Source organism: Callionymus lyra, chromosome 6, assembly GCF_982586985.1.
Source record: "Callionymus lyra chromosome 6, fCalLyr1.hap1.1, whole genome shotgun sequence".
Lineage (NCBI taxonomy): Eukaryota > Metazoa > Chordata > Actinopteri > Syngnathiformes > Callionymidae > Callionymus > Callionymus lyra.
This window is the reverse complement of record NC_141823.1, coordinates 33087115-33113597: the sequence shown is the minus strand read 5'-3', so window position 1 is coordinate 33113597 and position 26483 is coordinate 33087115. Positions and strand designations below refer to the sequence as shown.

The window sequence follows — 26483 nt, the reverse complement described above, 5'->3', positions numbered from 1 at the left end:
TAACTAAGCAAACACAGCCTTCTTTCCTTTAAAAGACTTTATTTGAAATCCTTTACGATAGTTTGAGTGAGAGATTCCTATGGTCTATTTTAAATAAAATGGAGCTTTACACACTCCTACAGTTGTACATGTTTAGCATACAATGATGAAGGGTGTTTGATCAACGGAAGCTTTCCCTTTGTACATGATGAAGAACACAACATTAGAAGAAAAAAAAAAGTTCAATGTATAAAACTTCCAGAAGCACTTCGAGGGCAATCTTACAATGTTTTTTTTTGCAAGTTTAGAACAAGAAAGGTATTTTTTTCTTTGGGATTTATAGATCTTACAGTATATACTTAAATAAAACCTGTTTGCTATTCCTGTTTATCTCCTCACTTAAAGAATGAGCAGGTGATTCAAAACAGCGAATTAAAACCTAGTTAGTTACATAAAAACTATTACGGCAGCTTTCTTAGCAGCTCTATAGTGACTGAGTCACTAGATCAGTGACTATGAGCCGCATTTGCTTTCCAACCTGACGCTAAATTAAGAGTGACAGATGACAAGATTCTTTTTTTTGGCTCAACATTTGGGAATTGTTCTTCTTACTGGAAGTTTACTTACTTACTGAGGTTTGTTGAACAACAATCAAGAATTTGTTCGGTCTGGCTTGTGCAAATTCCACCAGCTCTGTAGCATAAAAAAACCTATACATCCAACATCCATGTACACCCTGATATCTAAAACGATGCACACGTGATCAAGCTTGAGTAACAGAGGACCTCCACAACAGTCTGAGAACCTAAATGTGACAAGTCTGGTAGTGTATTCAGATTACACTGAAACGGCTACATAAGGGACTATTATTATTTCAATGGCGTAATCTCACATTCTGTGCAACATTTTTTTCCACTAGAGTTGCTACTGACAGGCAAGCTGGTTTGTCGGTCAAGTTCTGGATCAGCAGCTCTCAAAACAGTGAGCTCAACGTTTTAAATGTCCGGCTGCTGCTGTTCCTGCTCTTCTTGGACAGCTGATGAAACGGAGGACCTATCAGTGACCTCGGAGTCCCCTGTAGGCTTCTTCTCCACATCTGGGTCGTCATCAAGAGAGGCAGGAGACTCCTTTCCCTCAGATGCACCATGTTCCTGCTCTTGTTGTGACGAAGGACAGTCGTCAATAGTGTCATGCGGACTACTTTCAGATGGTTCACGGTCCATTTCGTTTGGCGTCAGATGGTTGGTGGTGTCTGGCTCACTGTGCAAAGACTTGACAGGATGTTGTCCGTTGAGATTTCGTCTAAAAAAAACAAAGATGATGTATCTTTCATGAGTGGCTTATAATCCTGGATAGTTCTGAAGATGACCTCAGTATGCAGGTGATGAACAAAACTTCAATGACAGGATTCATACTCACCCTTGATCTTTCTCATGGACATCTGTTGGGTTGGAGACAAGAAAGAACCTCTTTATGAAGAGCGTAACACACAGGCACCAGTTTTCAGCCAGATGAACCCACCTTTGTCAAGAATGGCCCTGCACTCATGATTTGGTCTGTCCGTCAAGTGTTTAGTCATCAAGTCTCCTCCTGATGCGTCCAAAATGAGGTCACAGTTGGTACATATCAGAGTTAATCTATAAAACAAAATTTTAGAGAGATGTCAATGTCCACAGTTGCATCTTCCTCATACATGTCCTTTTAATGACATACTTTACTGCAGACGGTTTCTTTGGATTCATTTTGGAAATTCGGTTTTTGCTTATGGTGCTGTGAAATCTAGCCAGAGAGCAAACACATTAGGCGGGAGACAAAAACACAAATACGAGTACAAGCAGGAACTCTTCTCACCGAATCATGTGATTTCCATAGGAAACTTTGCAACTTGTGCGATATTTGCACGCCCCGCAGATGGAGTTCATGGGGAAGTGCGAGAAGAAATCATCCACCTTGGAGTTGCACTCGATGCAGGTGAAGCATCCTTCCGTACCACTGCACATGATCTACACGTCAGTAGAGTGATCCTGCACATTTCGATTTCGGTGTGACGACGAAGTACCTCAGACTAGTGAGTGCTGTGTTGAACTTGGAAACACCAGTTTGCCTCTTATTCTGAGCAGGCTTGACTTTCCCGACTGCAGACATGTTGGACTTGGTTTTGGCCGCCATGACTTGAGCGCCGTCCTGACCAGAGAACAGCACATCTGGTCTGACAACGATACCAGTCCCAGCATGATGGTTCTGCAAGTTTGGAGACCTTCCAGTGAGGGACGCACGGATGGTGACCTGGCGGAGCCAAATAAGCAAATGAGACCAAAAAAAAAATCTAACAAAGATATAACAAACCTTCGTTCCTGGAGCGAGACCCTCCAAAGCTTTGGGTTTTCTGAAAGTCTTGTGTCCATGAGTCCTGTGATCGACTTTCTCCTTGTAAGAGAGGAAGTTCAGGCGGCATTTGCCACAGCGGTGAATCCCTTTTTTCTGTAACAGAAACACATTCACGGTAAAATCTTGCTGTTGCCATCCTCTAATCAGTAGTAATGGTTATCTTAGGTTCTATTCAATGACGGTACAACACTGTTGTTTAAAAAAAAATGCTGGTAAAATAATAAATAATAACTCATTTGAGCCTGGATCTAATGGTGGCCAAACGGTGCCTGAAAATGTGCTTCAAAAATCATGTAAACTTGATTAATTGATGAAAGTTTGAAGCTATTGTTTGAAATCAAATCTGTGTTGCACTAGAACTTCTCTAAGCACACACCTGATGCTTCATGAAGTGTTGCATGTATCTGTGACCGCTTCTGAGGACTTTGAGGCAGAAGGGACAGAGCAGATCTCTGGTGCTGTCATGGACCGTTCGGAAATGTTGCTCCATCACAGAGAAGAAAGACGATCTAAAAGCGCACACCTGCCAGAAGACATAAATGAATACATGATCGGTGGAAACTGACAATCTCCTCTGCAGACCTGGCAGATGTATGGCATCTCTCCAGGTTTGTGGATGTTCTTCATGTGCTCCAGCAGGACTTGCTCTGACTCAAAGGCCAGCTCGCAGATTTTGCAGTTGGCTGCCGAGAAACAACAAAAGTCACTTGAACGTCCTCTCACTGAACAGCGTCAGCATGTTACACACTTGAAGACTCGATGGGGCTGTGAGCGCTCTCTATGTGGCACTGCAGCTGGAACGGTGTCATGTATTGTCGGTAACAATGCTGGCAGGTGGTGTGACTGTCCCAACTCTCACTGTTCTGCTTCTCCAACTCCAAGTGATGCTTCATATGGTTCATGAACCTGCATAGATAGTAGACAGAGTCCTGGATGAAAACAATTTATTTTCAACGTTTATCCACATCTTAATAGAAATGACGTGTTTCAGCTGTCATTGTAATCTTCGGTTCAAATAAATCTCTCGCATCAACACGGCCATAGTATCACACAGCCGTTACACAATTTGTTGCTAATTATCCACTGCTTTAATTGGGCATGAAGACAGCTTCTCCACATACGTGCCCTGAGGATACATGTGCCACTTTTCACTCTATGGATTTTGTAGACTCAGCTCTCTACAGAGTATTGTTTGCTGCAGATGAACTCTGACCTCTGCTGTAAGAGTGCAGTTCATGTACAAATGTGTTTGTCCATTAAAAGCAGCTTACAAAGGATTTTCTCATGACAATTTGAAGCACAGTTATTAAATCAAAGCGACGGAACACTGACATCATTTTTCATCTAAGGCCCCGTTTGATACAGAGAAAAACAGTGTGATCCACCAAGTGTGAAAACCAGAGTAGACTGCTTTAGATTTTTTTTACTGTCCAGAGAAACAGCACTATTTTCAATAACTTAGCATATATGTTTAATTGTGTGAAACCGGTGACATTTGTTACTGATGGATGTACAGGTAAAACCAATGTATGACATAGGTTCATAACATGCAACTCAATGTATTTCAAGCCTTCATTTGATTATGGCTTACAATTATGATATGAAACCTTATTAAAACCTCAAAAAAATAGAATATCACATAAGTTACAAGAAAAGGACGTTTAAACAGATAAAACATTGGCCCTCTGAAAGGTTTAATCTTGCATGTGTACTTAGTCCATGCACTTTGACAACATCCCAACTTATTTTGCAATTACATTTGAGGCTTCCCTTCCTTGTGGAGGGTGTCAATGGTGGTTTGTCTGCACAACTGTCAGGTCAGCACTCTACCCTATGATTGTGAATTCTACTGATCCAGACTGAGAGACCCTTTAAAGACTCAGGAACGCTTCACAGGAGTTTTGGTTTAATTAGCTGAAGAGCGATTGACACTTTGGGCCTATAGTATTGAACCTTTTTAAGTATTTACATTTTCTGAGATTTGTAATTTGGGGTTTTTCCAAAAAGGTAAGCCATGATCATCAAGATTATAACAAATAAAGTAAGTAAGTAAGTAAGTAAGTGAAGGTCATTTTTAAAGCGCCTTCTAGAGTAGGGTTACAAAGCGCAACAATCAAAAACATTACACAGTAAAATATATACTTTAAAAGGTCAAGACACATTAGACAAACACAGGAGTCGCAGAAAGCCTTGACATATTTATACTCTATACTCGTAGGCGCCTAACTACTGCCCCATACATGCCATGTTCTGTTAACAGATTTAATAAAAAGTGTACATGGGAAAAATAGGAAAATGTGTTTGTTCAAAATGTGCTGTGTTTGAGGATGCACTGGTGGTCTTGGGGTTGTGGTGCTACATCTTACCTGATATTGTTCTTGAGAACTTTGTGGCAGCAAGTGCACTTGAAAGTGCAGTTCTGATCATCCTTCCTTGCCTGCATGTTCCCTTCAAAAGTCCCGTAGTAGAATTCCGACACCAGCATGACCAGCTTGCTTGAGCCAGAGTTCATGGATGAGCCATCAATGCTGACACAGCAGCTCTAAATACAAGCATGACAGATGAATAAATAATACGTTATTTGTGACAGCTTTGGTAAGTTGATACAGAGAAACTATTTTAATTTTTTTTTAATAATTTCCAAAAATAACCAAAAACAACAGAAGTCTTTGTTCAGGAAAACTTTGTAAGACATAATAAAATGTGTTTTAGGATATCTAAATTTAGAGTATGAGATGTAACACAATCAAATTATATCTACAATATTTTAGTCAGAAAATGCTATTATTAGCTGAACCTTTGAGCAAAGGACCATGGTAGTTTTATTTCTAAATTGGGCTTGAGTTCACCCTTCACACAATAACTGTTATTCTAATATTGTAATAACAGATAGAGTGTTGTCTCGTTAAATTTTAGCAGTCGGAAAAAAACCTCACGGATTAAAATGCAACCTTGACTTGTGACCCCAATAGTAGTGAAGTAAATAGTTTAGAGCTAACTAACTAAAGGTGATATTCTACCAACAAAGTCCGTCATAACATGTCATCTTTCCTTATAATTAATATTATTTACAATTTAACCATCATATTTTTAACCATGCTTATTTTTTCTCCCACATTGAACATGATCCTGGATTGTCAGGTTAACTTAAACACTATGTCAGGAAGAAACAGCAAACCTAACTTACCATCATGTGACTTTTAAGCGCCTCGCTCAAGAGGAATTCTTCATTACATTTTGGACATTTTTTCTTCAGAATAGAATTTTCAACAAATTCTGTAACTTTGGCATGTTCTACAGAAGAGAATAATAAATTGAGTAACATGTAATTCACAATAAATAAAATCCTGCAAAATGACTGACAAATAACTCACCAAAATCAATTTTTGCCTTTTTTGCTACACCATTATCGTGCTCTAGCAGCAATCCTCGTTTCTCAGTACTTGGATCTAAATGGATTACAAAGAACATTTTCATCCAATTGATTGATCTATGATGTTTTTAAACCATCTGAATCAAGTCAAACCTCTATTGTTAGGCACAGGAAGTGTCAGAAGGGAAGATGCACCGTTGTCTTGCAGCATGTAAGACTTGGCAGTCGACCCCACTGGGCTCTGGACATTAGACAACTTCACAATCGTGTTGCCGATTTGATGCACCTGCGGCCGATGGATGGCACCAGGAGTGCCTTCTGTGCCTTGTTGAACATTTCGCTGCTGTTTAGCTTGGAGATCAAACAAACCGTTAATAAACATTTATTAAATAACCTGCTACAAGTTTGTGTCTAAACCCACCTGGGACGATTGCTAAAGAACCTCCAGCAGGAAACTGTTTCCCTATAGAGGCAATAAACTCGCTGTCAGATATAAGTGGGGAAGGGACGATGTATCCCTGAAAAAGAATAAGAATTGAAAATTAACCAAAGTTAGCATGAATTAAATACATATCAATTAAATATTAATGGAAAATACCTTGTTATTAACAATTATGGGCCTTGGAGCCAAACTTATTTGCTTTGGAGCTGCAGTTTTCACAGTATTTCCTGTAATTCTCAAAGGCAATACTGGTGAAGAGCTAGAATCAGGGGGAGTTCTTTTGATTTCTTTTCTTCTTGAAGTATTACTTTGTGGCGATGGAGGACTGGGTTTACTGACATTATTGTTATTTGCTGTAAAACACAAGAAGAATGTCAAGATAAAATAAAAAGAATCAGTCAAAAATTGTAGAAGTTGACATACAAAGCACTCCAACAAAAATGGGCTCATCATCGTCGTCTTCGATAACATGAACCACTGGAGCGGGTTTTTGCCAGGGCTCCAGCTCCTCTTCCTCACATTCCATAAAAAGTTCTGACATGTTTGTGCTGAAATTAAAGGACATCATTAGTCGCATGAAAAAGGAACTGCTACGAGTCATGAAATTCTAAATAAATCCATTTAAATGGCAAGTGTGGTTACGTGCAAAGGAAAATGTTGTTACATCTCAAATTGCGATTTGAAATTAATGCTGTAGACAGTTTTGCTACCAACAAGTATTACATACTGCAAAATCTTACAATCTGAAGTATGTGGCTTTGCCAGTTTGCATTTCTTTCCATTTTAATTGTTTTAATCTTGTAAAAACAAAGGCCATAAAAATTCACTTTTCAATATTTGATTGCCCTTTTAACATGATGTGATACATGAATATTATATATATATATTATATATGAAAATTGATATTATTCAGCATTATATTAATACACCTGGAAACTATAAATATTGGTCTTATTAACATGCATGGATGAATAGTATTAATATTATTTAAATGTGTACTAACCAATTCATTTAACAACATAATAAGCATAATAACCATGCATCTTACGTTACAACATGTGACAAAAGGACAGATCAATTATTACAATTTCTAGTTCAACGTTAATAAAATATTTTGACCATCTATTACAAAGATTTTCCCTGCCCTTAGCCAGCTGTGGGCCTGCCTCCTGAGATCTGTGCACATTTGGAGTGGAGTTTGTGCTCTCCACGTCTGAGAAAATGTAGATGATGAACTCTTTCTCTCTAGCTGCACCATCAAAGGACATTCCAAAGACACTCTTCCTTTTACATTTGTGAGCATTGATAATAAAGCTCTTGTTAAATGGTTCTCAGGTACCCAATGGCACAGCACACACAACATATAGAGCACCAAAGATAACTACTGACTTTATAAAGATCCTGCATCATTTTTTGCCATTTGTGAAAAAAGTGACGTAAGCTGTTAACGGCCTCAAAGTAGCCACTAATCATTGGAGGACTTGCGACTTTTAAAAGGCTGTAACTTGTGAAATATTTGAGCTACAATGCTTTAATTGAGTTTAAAACGTTAAGGAAGTAGTAAGCACACATTTATTTCATGGATGAATTAGGCCAAAAACGAAAAATCAGACTAAGTCCAGACACAGAGCAGTTTATGGTGGTCATTTGAGTTCACGATGATCTCTGCAGGACCCCAGTAGCACCCATTAGAGTTAACATTAGGGTAACCAAGCTGACTCATGAGATATAGATTCATGTATCTGTCTGGTTGCTCTTCTGTTCTTCTTTCTGCAGCGACTGGAATTATCATTTCCTAAAGGAACCTTTTAAAGGAATTAATAAAGCAGGTGCCTGTGCTTGGATAAACAAAAACGGAACAGTCAATTACATCATTTGACATGACTTAAGCTGTATATTTGTTAACATTGTTAAGTATGTATTTGAAGAAACTATTAGGGACTAATATTTATATGAATTAATATAACAAATAATATACATATTAAAAATTAGGATTAATTTCTCTTCCACTGTCGGTTGACCGTTAGAAACATTAGGAATTTATTCACATTCTTCTATTTTTAGGAAGATAAGATGTTTTTTTCATGAGTTTATAATGTAACAAAAGCTAACTAGAGTTAGCAGTTAGCATTAGCAATCCTGTCTTTTCAGAGCCCCCCTTATATTTTGGGGGCCAGTTTGCACCAAGGACCTCCTAACTATGCATGCTACTAACACGGGGTTCAAACACGGTCCCTCCAAGTTGCTTGTTTCCACTCCAGCTAGTAATAACATTTGTTCATGGCGTTAGCTTCATTCTCTCTGAGGGCTAGGTTTTGGGACAAAGCTTCAGGGGTAGATTGCACAAAGACGGGGTATTTAAAAAATATCCTACCTCTCTGACACCAATCTACGTGTCCGTGTTGTCTAGAGAGAAGTAACGGACGATCTTTAGCCCGATTTATGTTTGTACACAGAAGACGCAGACTTGAACGGGCGGAGGCGTCTAGACCACTCGCACCAAGACACTTCCTGTTCCATCTGTGATTTTATTTTGAAACACTTCCTGGCGATGTTTCTACGGTGAAACCATGTGAACTTGTTATCGCTGTTAACCGTTAATAGCACTATTGCGACTACACAGACAATTTACACGAAGCCTGTATAAGTCAATGAACGGACAATAAATATACTTGGAAATAAATAAATGTATATATATAAAATAAGATATATCCCCATTCTTCGATCAAATTAAAGCAGAAGTGATGTATTTATTCAGAGATTTTTATATTTATTCACACGTGTCCATTTAGTTACGAATTTATTCATTTACAATTATGTCATAGACGTCAGTCTTTTGTGAGCAGTTAATTTAACGAGCCATCCCAAATGTATTTAAATGGATCAAAGCAGTTAAAATAAGTGTTGAAAATGTGCAATGCATGTTTCAATGTAACATTGCTCACATATAAGTCATTGTTACTTAGAACATGGTCAAGTTACTTGTGTCTGGGAGGGAATAAGCACCTTAGTATTGATTCAAAAATGTAAGCTAAATTGTGAGGCATACTATTATATAATTAATAAATATAGATATAGATAAACTTTATTGATCCTCTGGAGATCTCCTTTGGGAAATTGTTCGGGAAATAATGCATTTGATACTTACTGTATGCATTTACATTAAAGTTATACAATAGTGATGAATGCCTAACGTGTTTTCATCACACACGTAATTATTTGCGAGGAAAAGTAACTTTTCTCCTATTAATACTCATATCCTTGGATCTGGAGGCGCGTGATCATGAACAGTCGTAAACTCAGAATGAATGTACATAGAAAACAAAAGGTGAAACATGTAATTAAAAATAAAAATCAAATCCAGTGTGTTTTTTATTTTTCACATTTTTGGTATACAATTTAAACATGTGTGAGTTGGTTCTTTTTCTTCCTGATCATCGCCCACCAAGGATACAAAAAAGGCAACTGGAAAAGAAAGAAAAAAAAGAAGAAAAAAAATTCTCGTTCCGTCCAACAGGTGGCAGTCTGGAATTATTAACACAAGGTTCCAGTTCCTGTGACTCCATGACAGTTAAAATTTACATCCAATTACCCTAAATAATTCGACAAAATTCAAACTACGCTGTCATGGGACAGGGGTCAGAAGCAGTGAATGGTGATCAGTTCTTCCTTTGCCACTATCAGCGGCCATAACCATGTTGTGTGAGTCCAGGACAGTTCAGTCCAACAACAAAACTGGACCAACTACACAAATGAAACGCTCTGGGATGTATTCTCCACTCGAAGAAGATCCCTGACCAACTGTTATCTTTTTTCAGGTATATATCAGTAGTCAGCAGTCGTTTTGGTCTACAATAATAAAACAATAAATATTCTTTGGGTATCAATCCTTTCACCACCATAACGATAAAAAGTGTATGACTTTTAGTAAAGTTGTCAATTTCGATCTTTGCGCGTTAATAACTCACGAGAGCTAAGGTGTTGAATTACACATTTTACGTTTTTCTAATCGTATTTAATCAGGACTATCGTATTGTCCTGATAAAATACACTGATCTCTATGCAGACGGCAATATTTCACATACATTTTGTAATAACTTTGTAATTACAACCCTGATGCTCACCAAATTCATGTCACTTATAGAGTACCTTCAAATCAAGTTACTACACTCATTAGTTTTTTTTTAATATTCCTCTAAATTCTATATAACTATTTTTATGAGATTTTTAATGTACATTTTGTAATAACTTTGTAATTATAGTATTATAAAAAAAAAATTCAAGAAGAAATTAAAAAAAAAATAATGAGTGTAACTTGATATGAAGGTACTTCATAAGTGACATGAATTTAGTGACCATCAGCGCTTTCAAAACGTTTATATTACAAAATGTTAATGAACAATTCCATGTAAATATAGATATAAATGAATTTAGAGAACATTTTAAAAACTAAAGAGAAAAGAAACATGATATGAATGATTGTGACAAAAATGTGTTGCCCACAACAGTTTGTTATACTAATAGGAGTTATTACAAAATGGGTAATGAATAGTGCATGTAATAACTAAATAACTAATAACTAAAACAATACACTAAAATGTTAAAAGAAAATAACTATTGGAGTGACAATACAGTATATGAAGCTTTGTTATTTGTGGAAAAAATACGTTTGAAAGAAAGTCTGCTAGTTAAAATCAGACAATATTTTTCAATACTACATTTTTGTCATTGTAAGTAATTTGTAGACGGTTCCTCATCTGATGCGGAGACTCTTTCACGCTTTATTTATTTACTGTTTACGTGCGATCCACACATTTGTTCTTCAAAAATGGGGTTATAGTACAAAGCTAGTGTAACAGTGATCAAAATACATCGGGCTTTGTTCTTTTTAACAACTCCTATAAAGAGGTATTAGAGAGCAAAGATCGAATCTGTCACTACCGAACCAACTTAACTAAAACAGTATCAAATAATTAGTTGTGTGAGAATGAAAAGTTGTTGTCAGTTTATTGGTGGAACAAATGTGCATAACTAGCCTCGCTAGGTCTGCTATCCGAGTCGTATTTGACAAATGAATCTAGGGTGGTATTATGAGCTGGAGCTCCTCCATCCGAGTCAGACTGAGCTCAACTCGCTGAGATCCTTGTCTCTAGTGTGGAAGAACAAGTAGTTCCGGCAGAATGGAGAGGCTGAGGTTCTACACGCAGAAGTAAAAAACGATATCCAACCATAACTTTTTTTAAATTATTTACAGATCTTTATTATGAAGAACACGTGATTAATGAGACGACACCCTTAAACAAAGATAGGTGAAAATTTCACTCAAGATAGTTAAAAACACAAAGATGATGACCTATGTTAACTGCTTCCAATTTAAGGTAAGAGGTCAAGTTTACAGCATTCTGCTTAACTTCATGTTCCAGGACCACTTAGTCTATTCAAGTGGGAATGGAGGATGGAGAACCCAATGGTAATTCGACAAACCAGCCATTACAAGCCTTAACAGCCTCGCTGTTCAACGGTGCTGAAGAGTGGGAAAGTCATAAATAGTCTATACATGAAAGTCTTTACTAGTTTTATTAAACAGGACAAATGTAAATCTCTTCAATGTTAACTTTTCATGTGAGGTATGGTAGAACAGATTAAAAAACGACCTTGAAAATAATTATTTTACTTTTACATTTAAACACACATTTCGGATTTTTTTTAAATTCAAAGCAGCACTACAGAAGATTGCATGTTTTTTCTTCCGGCTCCCCCTTCTGTTAGAACAGTGTTGGCTCTTGTTAAAAATTAAGCCAACACAACCACCACCACATGGAACCTTGTTCATTTGTTTATCGAACAAAAGCAAAGCCCTTTTTGGTTTTCTTAGTGAAAGCTTAAAAACCATGGTACCACCATATCTGATAATGATAATAATAACCGACTGATAATGTGGCAACCTGTTGTGTAGCTCAGGTACAGAACATTAAAATGTTATGATTATGATGTTCAAATTGAAAACATCAAGGATAGCATTTTTAAAAATTGCTGTTTTAAAGCCGGTAAAGTGAAGCAGACTGGGACAATAGTTGGTGTTGCAGTCTCAGACATAGGCAGTTTTAGGTTTAAATATAATTTAGAACATCTCTTCTAGAACATATCTGGGTCTTGTCCATGTGGAGTTGATGTAACCTCTCCATAGGTGCAACCCTCCTGCATATAGAGTTAATTGAGAACTCTCCAATCCAAAGGAAAGTTATGGTGTCTGTGACAGGCTGTCTTCTTAGAATTACCCTACAATAGAGGTCACCAACGTGGTAGCCCACAGAAACCAAAGGAGTAGCACTGGCTCTGTTCATTAAAATATTTTATATATAATTACTATCTAATTATTTTTTGATTTTGTGTTTCCTTACTTGTTGCCCCATTGGTAATTAATGAACAATCAATACTGTAATGAAGTGTTTAAGAGGAATATAACATGTCAACCATAATAATAAATACATTGAGTTATTTCAAAACTGATGGTAGCCCTTCGGTCACAAGGGTGCCACTGACCCCTGCCCCACAACAAACTGTTGACATGTCAGCATCTTCGACATTCAATGTGAGGAAGACAATAAGTTTAGATATTAGGACTACAAAAAACATATATATCAGTATATATTTTTGAGAATTTTTCTTATTGTTTAAATATATGACCCTGGTCTAGAAAAGTGCTCTATAAATATAAATTAGGATTGGATTGAATAGTTTCATTATTGGAGTTGTGGTGCGTCCAACAATTCGTGCAATTCCAAATAGTGTACCAACAAATAATGTTAATAAAAATTGTGATCTCAAATATAACAAGGAGCAGGGATTAAGTCTCTCGCAGCATCTCCTGCTGAGAGGGACCAGCGTGTCGCTTCGCGGAAGGATACACTACCCAGTGTCATCTCTGTGCTGCGGCTCTCGCGAAGCGAAAAATGTCTGCCTAAGGGAAACTCGTAACTGAGACACACAACAAATATCCCGTGTAGAGCCGCGGAAACCCCCGCTCCGCGCTTTTGGACAGTTGTTGCCGTGCCGCGTGTCTGTGCCCGAGCACCGTAGTGGAGGATCGAGAGGAAAGAAGGTGAGTCTCAGCGTGACTTTGACGCTTTCTGACCCGAGAAAGAAGTTAGGAGTTCGTGGAGACCATCAGTGCCTTTCGAAAAATGACACTTAGAATGTAGTTCTTCTGCCGGCGCCGGCGTCAATTCGTGCTTATTTCTCACTGAAGTCACGAGAAATAGATGTTTTTATCGATACTTGTGTTTACATTTATCAACGCGCGCGCTTTAGCAACCTGCTAGCCTCGCGCCTCCACTGCTGTCAGTGTCAGCGGCGAACAACCAGCCTTGATGTATGGAAGTATTTACGCCGTAAACCTGCATACATGTCGTAACCACCACACGTGTGGGTCATACCTGAGAGCCTGACCAGTGTGCTCCAGTGGTCCTGCCTCCATCCCACTGGTCTCATACTTCTCGTCAAAGCTCCAATACATCCTCACTAGATTCAAGGGAAAACGTTACATGAGTTCAAGTTATAGAAAAAAAACAAACCTTTTCTAGTTGAAGGTCAAGTTATCAGGTCAAATAGTTAAGGACTAGGCAGTCCATCACGTTCGATGACGTCACAGTTGATATCCATATTTGAATGGCAGGTAAGTTTTCAAGTGTATGTCTCTCTTCTTGTTCCAGGTCTACAAATTGCAACCATGAATCCTCAGCAGCGGAATGCCGCTCTCGGAACAGACAAAGAATTAAGTGATTTACTGGATTTTAGTGCGGTACGAAAGCCTCATCTCAACCTTGGTCAACACTAGATTTCATTTGATTAGTGCTTTTTACTTTTGAATATCAGAAAGGTGTTGCATTTTTTTTTTTTTTTTTATATTGATAAAGATTCTTGCTTGCTATGAAACTAAAAGACACAACATGTGTATCTTCCTCAGATGTTTTCTCCCCCCGTCAGTGGAGGAAAGAACAGACCAACAACTCTCAGAAGCGGACAATTCAGTGCACCAGGTAGGATTTGAGCTTTAAACATGTGTCATCTTTGAATCTTTTCATGCTTAGATTCGTCAGTCATTCTATGATGCACTCATTTTCATTTTCAACCGTTATTCACTCATCGGGGTAGAGGAGGTGTAGAGCCCATCCCAGCATCTTAGGTCCAGAGTCAGGCGGCACTCTGAGAGAGTGTCCAGCTTGTAGCAGGACATTTAATAAATGTATTTTTGAAAATATTGTCACATCTAGATTTGTATCTGTTCGCTACATAAAAGTTATTAAACAAAAGCGGTAAACAAATTGCTATAACTTTGTCACTGATCAGTAGATTCGTAAAAGAAAATCGTATTGCATATTTTTTCTTATTTTTCATCATATTTGTTAATATTGTATGAAGTGTCAAAGTTTTTTAAATACGATCATCGAAGACAGTGGAAGGATACTCCTGCAACATAATAAACATTGAAACTGTAATTAAACATTTTCACACATTACTTTTTTCAAATTAAGATATTGTAACATGTTCATATTTTTTTGTTTCGGTTGTTTCAGTTGTAAAACTTCATATACAAAATCAGTTTAAATGTTTTTTATTATTTATTATTTGAAGGTGCTGACATCTCGTTTTACTGTTCATTAGCTATGCAAAATGGGATTTTTTTTTTTTTTTTTTTTTTTTTTTTAAATATTTAAGCATTCTTTATTACAATAAAATAAACGTAATAAAAATGATTAACCCTGTAACTACAAAATGGGTCAATGCTGAATTTATTTTCATTTATGTTGGTTGTTGTAAGAGTTGATATTTTGAACGTATAAATTATGAATGTGGGCAATGGATCTTCATCTTTGATAATTGAAGACAATATGATAATAATTTAACCTTCTCAAGGTTACATGTGACTCAATATATGATGAATACTAGTGTACCAGTGGTGGTAATGTGGCAATTGATTACATTTTCTACTGTTATGTTTAGCATAAATACAATTTATGATTAGTTAATTACTTCCTTTGCCCCTGATGTGATGAAGCTGTCATGCACTGGAATTTGCCACATAACTTCAGATACAGACTTGAATGTTCCATTTTCCGCGAAAGTATTGATTTATTTATGCTCTTCATTCTTCATTTAGATTACAGACAGATAATCATTGAAAGATTGTGACTGAAGCTGAGGCTGAAGGATTGACTTAATATTCTGTTATTTGCTTTTTCCCTGCTAAAGGCTATACAATTTAAAACATTTTTAAAGTTTGAGTCATTGAGACAATGACAATATTTTTTTCAGCTTAATATATTAATTTTTATTTGGCTGTGACAATATGACTGTGTTTTCTGTCCGACATTGTCATGAGCTATTCTTCTTCCTTGTAAGTTCTCTATTCAATGACTTGTCGATAATAGAGGATCCTCATCTTCATATACGGAATTAAATGTGTTTCTTTTTGAGATTTTTTAAACACAATGAGTTGGATTGTGGTTTGCTAGTCATAAACACAGCTCAGATTCCCCGTCTCTTGCTTCCTGGCAGTAAGTGCTACAGGACATTAAACCCGAGCACATCCATTGTCTGATGTGCTTCTAGACAAAGTCAACAAACAAGCTTTATATTTTCTGAAAGCTTGTTTTGTAAAGCTCCACAATGCTTTGTTGTCCTTGGCTATCTGTGAAATAAATTACATGCATTAGGAGGAAATTAAACAAAAGTCAAGGAAGCAAGAATAAAGCAGTTGTACTTAATAATAATGAAACTGTTCATATCGATCTGAGATTAGCTGATACAGCTTGATTGATAGATATCCAAAGTATCAATCAATCAATACTAGTAAGTGCACTCACTCATTCTAAGCCGACCCACACCAGCATTCTTAATGTTTGATTGATGAAGGGCAACTAATGTGCTGATTTCAGTGTCTCTTGAATTGATCTTGGACCTTTATCATCGGTGGAACCAGACATTTGTTAACGGGGTGGGGTAGGGGGGCACATCACACGACGTGGCAAGCTGCACAGAGGAGAGAATGTAAGGAGGGAACCCCCCTTGTTGTTGGGAGGGTATGTTCCTCCTCCAGGAACTTTTTAAAATCAAGAAGCTCTCTGGTGCATTTTAGAGCCATTTCAGAGCAAATAACAAAAAACTTTTTTTTTCAGCCCATCGGTACATTTTACAGCTGAGAAAATAAAAATGAGGGAGACTTTTACAGTTATTATGGTAATAACAGAAATGACTGTTTTATTCGTAAGTCTTTATCAGTCATTAACGTAGTCAACAATCATGTTCTGAAGATCCATACTAGTTTTTATTCAACATTCTCTAAATAACTTACATATTGCATGTTCTCTATGTTTAGTTTACAAACTATCATTACCAACGTTTTAGTTATAGTTTGTTTATATATACCATAAAGGCAAACAACATTATATGAAATTATGTTTAATTTTAAAAGTCAAAAGGTTTTGTGGTGCCCAGGGTTTTCTTTCCCAAAGGCAACAGGTCCAAATGGCTCTTTGAGTGGTAAAGGTTGCGACCCCCGCGCTTGACAGAAGATACAACATAACAACAGTAATAATAAAATGAGACAACTCAATTATTTTTTTTGATTGGTGAAAAGCGCTGTAAAGTGTCGGCGGTAGGGTTCCAACAGCTGGTTGCAATCCGCATTAAAAAGTAGTTGAAGCTGTCAAGTAAAAGTGTGTAGTGGCAGTGTTTGATTTGAGACAGTACTACCCTGCTGAAATTTGCTCACTGCGAAAGGGAATAAGAAAGATTTCATATACCTTTATCTTCCCACATGGGGGACATTTAAGAAGTCACAGTAAACCACAACACACACATTATATTAAGACATACAGTACAGATATTAAACATTGTAGATCTGGTAACAAAGAACATTGAAAAAGGGAAGCGGTATAGAGCAGTGGAACATACAGTAACCTCTCAAGGACTTTGGGCAGCATACAAGTCCTACGTTTCCTTCTATAACATATGCTGCATGTATTATCAGCTTGTTCATGTTAAACATGAAGTAAAACATGGCTCAAATTCAAGTTTATTTCACTGTATTTCAATTTCATTTTCATTTACTATAGAGATCAATGAAACTGGGTAGTAAACTTCCTCTGTTGACATCATACATAACTGGGCCCATCTTTCTTTCAGAACAGAGGTGTGGCTGATATTTTTGCAAATTCACCAACATTTTTAATGTTTCTAATATTTCCATTAAACCCAGCCAAAAGTATGTTAATATTTTAACCAGGTTTTGTGAGGGGACACAAGGGATACCTCAAACACATTTGTTTTTCCGCCACCAGGTCACTTTGACAAGGGTTAAGTTGAAGCTTATATTGTGTAGCATTGGTCTTTTTATCTCTCAAACGTAAACATGAACACATTGTACTGAAATGAATGCGAATCTACCTGCAGTTTCTTCCACACAAATGCAAATTCATGAATCCAATGGATTAAACAACAGCGATGTTCAATCTTATGTAATCATTGAATTCAATCTTGTGCTCTTATTTCGCCTCATTTTGAGACGTTTTCTTTTAAAGTCAATCTTGCAAATGATAACCTAGTTTAAAATGCTAATCCATAAGGTGCATCAATTGAATTGTGGTTAATTCTGTGTTCCTTCTGGCCACAGCCTCTCTGCCTATGTTTCTGATCCTCCAGCAGCAGAGAAGCACCTACATAAGTGATTGTGAACATAAGGCAAGTGAGTGTGCAGACACAAGTGTGGAAATTGCCGGGAATGAGAATTTGGATTATTGCATCTCAGCTGGGCATTGGCAGATAATTGAGGGAGAGCGTGGCAGGGTCCTTCAAATGTGTGCCAGTAAGAGATGGATTGGAAGTGGCTGCGAGAGAGATACATCCAATGCCTGCTCCGGCAGTGATGATGATGCCAGATTGATGAGGCCACAGACTCTCTAGTATTGCCGGTCAATTGCTGCTCTTTTGCTTACCCAGTGAGATGTGATTATAAGCGTGTGCTACAGAGAACAGACACAGCTTCACTTCTTCCTTGTCTGCCTTTGCCTGTAGAATTTGGCAGTAAAATAAGCCTTTTGAAATATCTAGATTAGAAATCGGATTGTATCCTAGGTACACTATAACATATCTTTATATATTACAGTATAAGTCCCTGAGCAAGACACTTCACCCTGATTGCTCCTGATGGTGAACTTGGCGCAAGTGTGCATGCCTACTCCCATCAGTATGTGTGAATGGTTGAATTTCCCCTCGCGGGACTAATAAGGGATTCTAAAAATCATATTATATCCCATTTTTTTTTTAATCTGAGATGTAACTTTATCTAATTTTACTCAAAACATCCTAAATTCAAGATATTTACGCATTTCTGAAGTTGTGACTTGCTATAATGATTTCTTGTCTATTTAGTTCACAGTTATTATAATTGACATTTGGATTCTTAATTTTAGAAACCCATGTGATAGAAAAAACTATTTGGAATCTTATTTGTCAATTTTAACTGACACAGATCTTGAGCTGGAGGTTGTGACTCTACAAAATCAGTTTGAGATATCTGTAATGAATATCTGTCTGGCATATCTGCTAAATATGACATACATTTAAATTGCAAGTGTGAGGGTTTTGTATTGGAGGAAGTACCAGTATATGTTTAATTCCCATCCCCCATAAATAAGCATTGTAATAAATGGTGATGGAGTGCTGTTATTGCATTTTGCCTTTATCATTTGTTGCTTGTGTTTTGCTGAAAATGATGTGTGAAGGAAATAAGATCAAATTAGATTTAAATGACAGACATCCCTCTTCCCTTTCAAGACGCTGCTGAGACACAGATGTTTTTGCTCTTTATGATCCCTTCAGGCTCCAAGTTTTGCCTTTAATTGTTCTTGAGTCATGGCAAATGTTTAATTCATGGATGCTTTCAATCAAACTGATGTGAATAAATTCAACAGATATGTTAATGATGAAGTTGATAAGTGAATGTGCAAGTTTAGTAGGCTGTTGTTTATCAAGCACGTGTCTGAGATTATGTTCTTTGTTTAAAAAAATCATCTCTTTGAAACGCTGCTCCACCTCATTTTCCATCCTTATCAACATGAGCCAAACCTTACATACACTGACCTGCCTTCTTCCCTTTTATCACTCTTTTCATAGCTCATCACACAGGGATTGGCAATTAAATTCCCTAAGGGGACAAATGATGTTCTGTGGGAGTTGTTGAGCTGAATAAATCAACAGGCTACGGAAAGAGACTTAGTATGATGAACAAACATATAGATATCATATTGTGTAACGGAACAGAATGAATTAAATGTATATTTAATAGATATGATTAATGCTAAAATATTGTGTAAAGTGGGAAATAAATAATTAGTCATATTGTAGCTATACCAGAGGTTGCACCTTGTTCTGTTGTTCAGTTCAACCGATAATCCTTAATCTAGTTGTCAATCACTGTTTGAATACAAGATACTTTTTTATGTTTTCCCACTACTTCTTTGAAAATGTATTCATCACCATGAAGAAAAAGTTAGCAATGAATGGATGTTGTGTTTGTATGCTTATAACATTTGTTGATATCTTGATATTATTGACATTTTAGACACCTCAACCGAGTACCAACAAATATTATATAAATTCAATATATTTATGGATACCTATCTATCTATAATTAATCTTTGCATTTTCAGTTAACAGTTTTTCTGTTTCAGCATTTTCTGTTATTATAACTAACTTGTAGACATATACTTTTAGAAAACCATATGATTAGAAAAAAGTATTTGGAATCTTATTTGTCAATTTAAAGGTATCTGTAATGAATATCTGTCTGGCATATCTGCTAGAAATTGCCTACATTTGTTGTACAGAATAGCAAAACGTTAACCATGCAACTGGGTTTTACTTTAAAGCAACTTTGGGTAGTTTTGGGTACCTTAATATTTTTGTGCTAAAATAACTTTTGATGGCACATTAACTTAAAAATTGTTGAATGACTCATATACCATGACTTGAGGTTCTTTGTGTGATTTTTATTTTCACTGTAAAGTTCTTGGAGATGGTGTGAACATGATACATATTACGCTGGTTGTGGTGGGGGGGAGGGGCGAATTACAGTACAAAAACAAAGTTATGTTATTTACAAAGCCATCATAACACATTTCATATATCCTTATCCACAATCTGATTCATTACCTCATAGGTATCCATCCTTCATTTAGCCAATGGAAGTCTGGAAACATATAATCCGTCCAACTGCTGCAAACCGGGACATGGCAACTTTTTGCAACCTTTAGCGAGTGCTCATGGGAAATGTGGTCTCCCGTCGGGCTAAACACTACCACTTTAGTCCACCGGCGTCGCTCGACTAAAAATCGCATAGAGCTGCTTTAAATCTTAATTAGACTTTTGACACTAATTTTGGAAGGAGTTCATTAGCAGAGAGCAATTAAAAGTTGATTTATTATATAAACAGACGTCAACAAATCAAGCAACAAATTTAGCTTAAGAAAAATGAAGTGATTTCATTAAGCACATTTTCTAATGTAAATATTTCCATGAAAAGAGAGTTTTGTACAAACAGACACATACTGGTGAGTACAATAGAGGTCCAAGATCTATTTAAGACTCCCTTAAATCAACATATAAGTTGCTCTATAAAGTATCCATTCAAAAATAGTTTATACCTGAAAGTAAAGCACATCATATATTATTTGTGCAGTTCTTAGCAATCTTTTTGTAAATACTGATTTTTATTTTTGTTCTTGACTTAAATGTGTGTGAAGGACAATAGTGTGACAAATAAAGCGATGATTAAAGGCTTCCGTTCCAAATTATTTATTTTTTAATTATTTATTATTTAATTTTTTGTTGTTTAAGTGCCACTTCTGTGCATCTTCACTTAATAAGGATCATTTCTAGCTTTAAAGAAAATGTACTCATACTTTCATCTCACACTGCTATTAATTACTGGTTGTGTTGTTGTTTTTGTCCAAGTGTAACCAACAAACTCTCCAGTGACGGTGTGTTCAGCAGCTTGTCACATTGTCTTGCCTGCCGCCTGTAACTGATGTTTACGCACAGTTGACCTTGAAGTCCCAATGCACACCAGCCAGGGTTTTTACTTATTAGTAGTCGACTATTGGAAGAAACCTTAGCTTGAATGTTTTGAACCAACTAGCAGACATTGTTTCTTCATATTTGACTGTTTACATTTATTTAATTATATTATTAAAACTAGGTTGTCAGTGCATCTAGAGAACACATTATAATACTTGTTTGTGGTTGAAAATGAAATAAAACCCCTTTAAAAAATGAAGGAGTTTCTTGTTGGTTCATTTTGGCCATTTTATTTTTGGTTTCCGGACTTCGGCTGTTGCACACAATATTGTTTCAAACAGTACAAATATTTGAGACCTCAATATATCTTGCTGAATTCGTAAATTAGATTCTAAAGTGAAGATATTAGATTTTCAACTCTATGCCAGATGGTTCAGGTAGAGGTTGTTGTTGTTGTTTTAACAATTTTTTTTTCTCCTTTTTAAAAAATGGAGTATTTTCATGTTAATATAAGACCATAATGCTTTTGAGGTTGGGAGGCATAAATCATGAAATTCCTTTTCTGAAACATACTTCATTCAGTTCTAGATTTATTTCATGGAGTTATCGATCACCATGATTATTATGATCAGGACTTTGAACACAATTAGCCAATTCTAGATCGCTCTGTGCAAACATCCTTTTGCAGTGAATATGCAAGGCTACACTTTTGCCAGAGTGCTTTCAAAAACGCATATTATTTGGACAATGTCAAAAACTTAGAATGACTTTTGTGTTACTACAATTTTGTAGCCATGAACTGTAAAAGGAAAAGCATTTTTTTCATGTGTGCGTGTTCTTTTGCTGGGAAACCTGCCAAAGTTGCTTTAATTTTGACTCCAGATTAAGCAAATATATATTTTTAACATGTTTACCATATTTATATATTAACATGTATATCTAGATACTATTAGGAATCAAACCTTTTTCTGTGTGAGGTGAAACAATCAGAACTATGTGCTATGGAATGTGTGGATAATTCTGACTTGCTCACTGTTACCATCTTACCATCGTTGGCAGGTTTGGATGAGCGGCCCAGTCAAGCATCTTGGTCCTCAGGTGGCCAGTCCAGCCCTTCCCATGATTCCTCCAGGGTAAGATGACCCAGACCTTAAAGCCTATGAGTGGCCTTTATGCTCCACAACACATTACTTAACACTATTACTTGACAGCAGGGAGTTGTTTTTACTATCAAATTATCCAAGCAGATTGCAAAAAAAAACAAAAAACAATTATTTGAAGCAGCAGATAAATTAAATATTTGGGATCTAAAATAAAAAATAATAACTATCCAGCTACAGATCTATAAATATTGTACCTGTACCTCGATTTGATTCCAAATGTTGTTAAGTGTAATCTGGATATCAAAAGAAAAGACTAAATACTTTTTATTTGATAAAGGATATGTTTCATTGATCTCAAGACATAAATAGATATATTTCAACTGTTTTCTGAGACATAAATGTATTTGATAGAATTTTAATAAAACGTTTTTAAACCATACATTTTAAGACTTGAATAATTAGTTCATACAAAACACTGGTTAGAAACTTTACATGGACACAAATGATAATTAAAAATGTGAAAAATAGTGGTGTTGTTTGGCTGCTTGTCTGATGCAGATTCCCTAAATACTGCTGAAGATCTGCAACAAAGTCTGACAGCTTTTCCATTGATAACAGATTTGGCAAGGTGTAATCAAGTCTCTTATTTGCATATCTATCTTAATTCATTTTCAAACTCATCCAGCTTTGGGGTAGTCTTCTACCACAAAAATCTGGGTATTACATGTTTATTTTTATGCTATTTTCTTACAGGAATATCCTCTTCAATTGGCTTTAGATGACACAGTGCACTAATGTTAAATGATTACATCAACAGTGACATTAAAAGAAAGCATCTCTGTTCTTTTATTGAAGTGAGACTGTCTTACTGTCTATGTGAGAAAGTGTGAACAGCTCTTTCCTTGTTTGTTTGTCCCTCACACATTGGTTGTTCTAGATGCTTTGTATGAATTTCATTTAATGTCAATCTCCTGTCACTTTGCATTAGAACTCAGTTAAATGTCAGCCACTCTGTCTACGTTACCTTGTTTATTTCCCTGTGCCCTTCCCGAATGAACATCTACAGGCAATAGTAACATAGGCAGCTTGATTTGAGTTGTAAGACAGAGACACTTGAGATATCGTTGCTCCAGGTGCATATAAATGAGTGATTCTGACATGGCAAGGCACAGCATCCGCCATCAGACAGCTGTTTGCACGTCTAGAAGAGATGAACATCCTCACACTGCATTCACAGCTGTATCGGCGCTTTGCATTGATTCACACATGATTTATATGGCGAGTAAAGTATCTTGCTGTTAAGCAACCAGTACAGTTCACATATTCCACAGTTGAGTTATATTTTCAACTTTGACACAGAGCACATGCTAGATATACAATGCTTTTATCTGCTTATTTATCAGCGCGCTCTTTAGTTCCGATATTGCTGTTGTTGGTGTACTCTAAATCCATCTATTTTCTAAACCTCTTATAATGTCAACAGTTTAAAATAGTTGGGGCTTAGCGCCCCCGCATTTAGACCTTATGTATAGGCAACTAGCGCCTTTCAGATAAAATACTGCTTAATTTAATATGACTCAGCATCTTTGCAAAGATTAGCCTTCTGATATTTATACACACCATAGCTGTTGAAGATCTTTGAGTTCTAAAAATGCCTCCAGGAATAATCTTCCTCTATTGATTTTTTTTTTCTGGAGTCTTTAGTGCATTGTTTGTTACAAAAGGAATCCAGTGTTTTCTGAGAGCTTGTTTAAGCTGCCGAGCTACGACTGTGATCAGTGGACTGTGAACGGTCCTGAGTCCTGCCGAGCTGACCTTGGCACCCAGCCAGCGGCCGTATCCTGGGCAGCTGGGACTGGAGGCTGCAGATCTGACAGTTTGGACTCTTCCGGGTGTCACCGCACACCCACCCCCACATCCCTGGTGCCCCGGCCTGACTCCATCCATAACTGCAGATGTATCCATCACAGACAGAACATCTTTGGTCAGTGTCACAAGTCCACCTGGGATTCGGAAGACAAGCTCAAAGCAGTCACTTAATGACAGCATATGCTTTTCACATGATGTCCCTGGATCTCTATGTTGGTTGATTCAGGAGAGTAATCAGACATGTTTTATTAGGCGTGATGGCTCTGTGTTTCCCCCTCAGTCCTTGCTCTGCCAGCTAAAAGATGTAGTCTGAGTAAAAGACATACTTTGTATGTATTTAACTAGATAAATAGAAAAAAATGTCCTTTTTATGCATTTTCTCTTTTATATAAAATGAGAATAAACCTATTTTAGTGATGTTTAATGATGAACTGTTTTATTTGAAGACCAATTTAGTTATGGTTTAATGCATTTTTTTTCTTTTACTGATGCTTGCACATCGGTGTGCATATGTTAGTTAGTTCACTGGAAGCCCAAAACGTAGCCGTTATTTACTGGATCCACAGTAGGTTATGTTAGCGGCCTATCAGTGCTCCACGATAGGACATTTTCTGAGGACTACCTCGATGCATCGCCCGGCCCTCTTAGGAAACACATGGATGATAAAATTGACTTTCTCTTGCTGTATTTTGGACGCAAAGCTTATGTGTTGGTGGGGAAAAGTGTTACAGCGAGCACATTTCTTCTTAGTCCCTCAGGTGGCAGTTAATGTAATGTAGCAGAGAAAAACTGTTATTTTAACTGGGTCTAGGATTAGGGCTGTCTTTTATTACTGGGAACCCCAGGTTTTTAAATACCATACTGTGTAATATTTAGACCTGAGCCTTCAAACTGTTAGTGCTCTAAAATGGAAAGCTACTACTAAGCTTCAGGAGAAAAAAAATGCAATTTTTAGGCACTTGCCACTACTTGTGAGTGATGTTGATTCGTCTTTCTTTAGTGCACTCAAAATACACTCAAAAAACCCTCTTTCCTTTGTATTACAAACATCTGTATAGCAAATGATCAACATTTACTTTTCAAGGTTAAACTCGTTCTGAATAACCCTTTATTAAAATCCAGATGTATTGATATCTAAATAGAATATACTTTGTGTCACATCTGTTGAAAATAAAAAACTAAATTTCTCTAAATACTTGTTTGGTTCATGAAAAACTGTAGCACATCATTTTTTTATTGCTACTATTAAGGTGTATGCCACCTGATGAGGAAGGTGCCAATAATGTTTATTATTCTGATGTCTTGCCCCAGGGATTCACAGACAGCCCTCATTACGGCGATCATTTGAGTGACAGTCGATTAGTGTCCCAAGAAGGACTGAACTCGAACATAATGGGTAAGTAAGTGACTCTCTTCAGCCTAATGCTCTCTTGTCCTTTGATAATAGAAAGACATCATGTTTAATAAAGCCAATGTCATGCATATTGAGGTGAAATGGTGCACAATATTCATTTGCTGTCTTTTATATATTGAATGATTTATCCTCCTGTTTTTTGACCAACGTTGACCCTGCTCCAGGCTAAAAGTTATGCCATCAGTATAGTTTTCCATCATTATCATTTGATGTTGCCTTGTACCCCTCAGAGCTGTCCTCAGAAATATCTTTTGTCAGCTGATGGTGACTAATGTGTAAGGGGTTTATACACATAGTTTACAGCAGCCAGGTCATCACTGGTCATTCCACTTTTTCAACAGTTCTCATTGAAGAAGATCTTTTTAATAATTTAGCTATTTGTTGAGGTACTGCTCTGTCACAATTGTTAATATCATTGTTGTTTTATTCTTTAATAAGCCACTGATTTGCAGTTTTAGCATTGCATTACATAGGAATTAAATTGAATTGAACATGCATTTTGTAAATTGGTATTTATTTCAGTTTTCCGATAAGTATAATAAGTGTTGTTAGCATGAATTGCTTTTAACATTTTAGCGCTGGATCGCCTAGAGCAAGGGTGCCACATTTTTTGGTTCGCGAGGTACTATTAAAATGATCAAGTCCAAAAGATCTACTGTTATCAAATTTGCTTAACATAAGTTAGTATATACTCTGATTACTTATCATGATAAGCAGTCATGATGGAAGGTGATGTGTGGATTTATTCGTATTTATAGAAAAAGGCTGACTCATTAAAGTAGCATATTTCCTCATATTTAAATACTTTTTCTCTGAGAGTAACTTCCAAAAGTGTCC

The 26483-nt window shown here is 36.6% G+C and overlaps 2 protein-coding genes across 6 annotated transcripts in view; one reads left to right on the top strand and one right to left on the bottom strand.

The window, feature by feature from the left end:
• Positions 1 to 19: 19 nt before the first annotated feature.
• Positions 20 to 8666, bottom strand: znf280d (zinc finger protein 280D). The gene is made up of 18 exons (XM_087792844.1): positions 8557 to 8666; positions 6606 to 6730; positions 6339 to 6535; positions 6162 to 6258; positions 5894 to 6091; positions 5742 to 5816; positions 5555 to 5661; positions 4734 to 4909; positions 3116 to 3273; positions 2950 to 3050; positions 2744 to 2890; positions 2326 to 2460; positions 2039 to 2265; positions 1831 to 1971; positions 1693 to 1758; positions 1501 to 1616; positions 1399 to 1420; positions 20 to 1281 (listed from the first exon to the last, which is right to left on the bottom strand). The coding sequence occupies exons 2-18, from the start codon at positions 6721 to 6723 to the stop codon at positions 975 to 977; spliced, it is 2388 nt and encodes a 795-aa protein (XP_087648970.1). The 5' UTR covers positions 6724 to 6730; positions 8557 to 8666; the 3' UTR covers positions 20 to 974.
• A 4464-nt stretch (positions 8667 to 13130) lies between these two features.
• Positions 13131 to 26483, top strand: part of tcf12 (transcription factor 12) — a 46246-nt gene continuing 32893 nt past the window's right edge. Inside the window, exons 1-5 of one of the 5 annotated variants that reach the window (XM_087792839.1) lie at positions 13131 to 13284; positions 13895 to 13983; positions 14149 to 14221; positions 22320 to 22393; positions 25544 to 25628. In XM_087792839.1, the coding sequence (XP_087648965.1) occupies positions 13912 to 13983; positions 14149 to 14221; positions 22320 to 22393; positions 25544 to 25628 (304 nt within the window). In that variant the 5' untranslated portion in view covers positions 13131 to 13284; positions 13895 to 13911. The other 4 variants (XM_087792840.1, XM_087792842.1, XM_087792841.1 and 1 more) reach the window with 4 other exon arrangements.

Coding starts and splice junctions, on each gene's coding strand:
- znf280d (XM_087792844.1), bottom strand. CDS start 6,723: ATGTCAGAACTTTTTATGGAATGTGAGGAAGAGGAGCTGGAGCCCTGG. Junction 2,461..2,743: donor AACACTTCATGAAGCATCAG/GTGTGTGCTTAG, acceptor TTTCTGTTACAG/AAAAAAGGGATTCACCGCTG. Junction 1,972..2,038: donor ACAGCACTCACTAGTCTGAG/GTACTTCGTCGT, acceptor GATCATGTGCAG/TGGTACGGAAGGATGCTTCA.